Genomic DNA, 1,878 nt, shown 5'->3' with positions numbered 1-1,878 from the left:
TCTCATTGTATACTTTTACAGTTTGAAAATTGAGAGCCAGGCATAGGGCATTCATCAAAGCTCGAGAAGAATCACAAACTGCTTGTTTAGGCTTTAATGCTCCCATATCTTGCCATTTTTTTATCCATAAAGAAAGAGTGTCAGTGTCCTGCAATTCAGTGAGCATATCATGAATAGATCCGCTGAATCCATCAAAATTAATGACAATGGAATACAGGAAGATGTGACCTGAAAGGGTTTTGTTGTAGCATTCCACCTTGTGCACAAGGCTTCCAGTTCCATCCACGGATATTGAAGAATAATTCCTGGAAATTTTGCAATACTGGTTGTAGGCGTGAAGCTGCTGAGGTGTGCTAAAACTGACAAAAAATTTGTCTTCTACAACTTGATGAATGCATCCGTGGTACTTAGAATCATATTGATCCACATTACCACCGACTCAATCTCGAACACCTATCGACTCAGTGCACAACTCGATCCACCCTATCGAGTGATCCGCCAGGGTACTGGTCCACTCGTTTGCTGTTATATAAATTTTGAACTCATCAAGACCAGCCCATTTTTCATCTAGCTCGAATGACTCATCAGCTGATTGAGTTTCTGAGTCTTCGAGAGTCGATTTGTGGATTGAGAAATTCTGTTTTTCTTCGGGAAATACAATCCCCAGCTCCTCACAAGCAATAGATAAAATTTTCTTTCGGTTATTCTTAACATTCACATACACGTTGTGTGGCGTCCACTTGTTCGCCAAGTCCCGGCTGATCTCTTTCCATATGATAGACGAATAAATGGGGAATTTGTCTCTTTCTTTGAAGTGTACGATGTATTTCTTTAATATTGCAACTGCATCTGCGACGGGAACTCGAGCCTTTGGTGGCATCGTCCCTTTGTCTCTTGACTGAAAAAATAATGTCCATTAAAATCAGCTAGCAAAAAAGACAGGGAGCTTGCGAAATTGAGTATTAATTACCCCCAGTTCAAATAATTACCCCCAGGGAAAACATTTTTTAATGATGTCAATTTTAATAGAATAAAGAAAAACTAGTCCAATTGAAAACAATTATGGCAGAATCTAAGCAATAATAACGGACATGCAATTTTAACCTCTGTGATAAAAATTGCTATTTTTCAAAATCAATTGCACCGATCCCTACTTTATCGATCTACAACTGTGGGTATTGATTTCTGATAGGATTTGATTATCCAACCACCAACCACGTGTAATTGCAAGAAATATGAGATTTTCATAATTGAAAGTCATGACGAAATTAATGTAATTGGGAATTAGAGTATTACAAAATTAACTCAGTACAGAGAATGTAACAGATTGACCGATTTTTGAAATTTCTATAACTACAGAACAGATTCATCAATTAATCCCAATCCAAACTCAAAAATACAACAGGTATGTTCACTCCCCATGGACAAATACATTTAACTCTATCAATAATCCAAAGAGCTATCCAAATGTTGAGAAAATTATTAGTATCTACTTCATTTTGTATGATTATGTATTTCGAAAATAGATGATTTTTCTACCGAAAATGAAAACCTAGTATCACTTACATCATTCTAACATCATCCACCCTTAAACACTGTAATAAATGAAATTAAAGCATAAATAGTGACTCAAATATCCCCCTGTCACGCCCGTGCTTTCCTTTCCCCAACTTTCGAGGCACATAATTCAAGAATGTGGTGAAGAAAGTTTCCTCTTATCAACAATTATCTATCAAAAAATTCCTAAAATAATTATAAAATAATTCATGATTAATAGGAATTACCTAGCATCTTACGTGAAAAAAAATCGTCTGGTCTCTTCCTGCGGATAATTAATCTCCACGCTTCTGGCCATTTAAAATCTTTTCCGGTTCAATT

General features: G+C 36.2%; 2 protein-coding genes across 2 annotated transcripts in view; both read right to left on the bottom strand.

Moving 5' to 3' along the window:
- Window positions 1-1,878, bottom strand: part of Lint-O (L(3)mbt interactor in ovarian somatic cells) — a 55,044-nt gene that overhangs the window by 44,714 nt on the left and 8,452 nt on the right. The window lies entirely within an intron of this gene.
- LOC105272438 (uncharacterized) lies at window positions 511-978 on the bottom strand (the record flags this gene model as incomplete). The annotated part of the gene is given in 2 exon segments (XM_011314584.1): window positions 511-898; window positions 971-978. A coding segment is annotated over 1 exon segment (370 nt), but the record flags the coding sequence as incomplete, so codon positions are not given.

This window comes from Fopius arisanus, unplaced genomic scaffold (assembly GCF_000806365.1).
Source record: "Fopius arisanus strain USDA-PBARC FA_bdor unplaced genomic scaffold, ASM80636v1 scaffold00174, whole genome shotgun sequence".
Lineage (NCBI taxonomy): Eukaryota > Metazoa > Arthropoda > Insecta > Hymenoptera > Braconidae > Fopius > Fopius arisanus.
This window is presented reverse-complemented; position numbering and strand designations above follow the sequence as displayed.